The sequence below is a fragment of the Trichechus manatus genome, unplaced genomic scaffold (assembly GCF_000243295.1).
Source record: "Trichechus manatus latirostris isolate Lorelei unplaced genomic scaffold, TriManLat1.0 scaffold00272, whole genome shotgun sequence".
NCBI classification, from domain to species: Eukaryota; Metazoa; Chordata; class Mammalia; order Sirenia; family Trichechidae; genus Trichechus; species Trichechus manatus.
In genome coordinates, this window is record NW_004444208.1 from 870,929 (window position 1) to 872,723 (window position 1,795).

General features: G+C 53.2%; 1 protein-coding gene across 2 annotated transcripts in view; it reads right to left on the reverse strand.

The window, feature by feature from the left end:
• CTIF (cap binding complex dependent translation initiation factor) overlaps positions 1 to 1,795 on the reverse strand; it is a 312,637-nt gene that overhangs the window by 2,009 nt on the left and 308,833 nt on the right. For both annotated transcript variants that reach the window (XM_004389973.1, XM_004389972.1), the window contains one exon: positions 927 to 980. In XM_004389973.1, coding sequence (XP_004390030.1) covers positions 927 to 980 — 54 coding nt within the window. The remainder of the gene's footprint in view (positions 1 to 926; positions 981 to 1,795) is intronic.

The window sequence follows — 1,795 nt, forward strand, 5'->3', positions numbered from 1 at the left end:
GCACGAAAGAGAGAAAGAGTGACAGACAGAGAGAGTGGGGGAGAAAGATCTATTCTTAACCAGACTGGAAGCTCTCTGAGGGCATGGACCACACTTTCTCCTCCCCTATATCCCCCAGCCCCAGCCCAGCCCCAGGTAAGGTACCCAGCTGGAGTGCAACAAATGACCTGAGGGAAGATCCCATAGACCCAGGCTGCTGCCCGGGCTCCCAGCATTCCTGGCCTCCTGCTCTGTGGGGATGGCCTTCGCAGACAGGGCGAGGGACCTCTAGTGAGAGGTCTGCTCAGGAGCCTTGTCATGTCCTGGCACTCTCAGGCCGGAAGCCCCTCTCCTCACTGTGCTTCACTCTGAATGACTCGGGGCTGTTTTCAGAGGGCAAAGATTTGCCCCAATGGCTGGGCCAAAAGCAAAGTCTCTGAAGGAAGATCCCAAGGAAGGCTCTCAATGAGCAGTGACAGCACCTACGGGACAGGAGCAGCTCCTCCCAAGGGGGCTGCTTTGAAGTAGATGGTGCCAACAGGGAGGGCTCAAGCATCGGTCACCTTCCCCAGACCCTCATCACCGGGGGACCATGCGGAGTCTCCCAAGTCATTGTGTGGAGTGGTTGATCCAAGGAGAAGGTGGTCTTTGGGATGAGGGAAAGTGGGCAATGCCAGCACTCCATCCTCCCCTCTAGAGCCAGCAGTTCTCTCTCACTCCGCTCAGTGGGGGGCTGGTCTCACTATCAGCACGTCCTTTGGTTTAGGGTAGACAATTCTGGATGCAGAAAGTTCATGTCCATCATGAAGCCATCCCCCATCAGCCCAGTTCAACAAGTCCTTTCCCTGGACTTGTGGATGGATCAACAACACTTGTGCCCCCACAATTTTAAGGGGTAAGGGATGTCCTGGTTGTGAGCTTGGAGATCTCTAAGTCTTACCACTTACCTCCATAGAGCAGCAAAGGACGGCATCTTCCTTCACATCCTGAGACTGCAAGAGCTGTGGAAGAGAGGGGACATGCAGCAGCACTTAGGGACAGCTCACTGACTCCCAGCCCTCTGCCACAGGGTCCCAGCCACCCTCCTCACTCCAGACCCAGCCCTGATGCCCTTATAAGCAAACATCTCCAGCAATTTCTCCAGTTGGGTTTGAGCAGCTGGAGGGCTGCCATGGTTACACGGTATTGACTTCCAGGCTAGGCCAGGCCATGTGATCAGAGGAGACTGCAGAGAAAGGCTACAGGTTGGTTTGATGGTGGTGGCAGCTATGCTGGGATCATCAGCTGTTGATAAGCGGTCAGCAAAAATCCTCAGGGAAATGAAATAAGCTAAACAATTCCCAAGGAGCCCTGGTGGCACAATAGTTAAGCACTTAGCTGCTAACAGAAAGGTTGGTGGTTCAAACCCACCCAGTGGCTCTGCGAGAGAAAGACCTAGCTTCTGTAAAGATTACAACCAAGAAAACCCTATGGAGCAGTTCTACTCTGTCACATGGGGTCGCTATGAGTCAGAATTGGCTCAAAGGCACCCAACAACAACAAGAACAACAAAGACTTCCTAACTGGTGGCTCCCTGCCTTAGAAGAGGCTCCGCCCTTGCCTCAGGTGCTCCGGGCTCTGGATAGAGGAGGACTTCTGTAATCAAAACATGCTCCTCCACTGGCCCAGCACTGTACACATTCAAAACCACAACTGTGCTGACTTACCAGTGGCTGGAATTTCTCTCTAACCAAGGCCGTGGCCCGGCTGCTCAGCACATGGTTTCCCTCTACCTGTCTCATCTTCATTCTCTATTTTTCTCTCTCCTTTTTTTTTT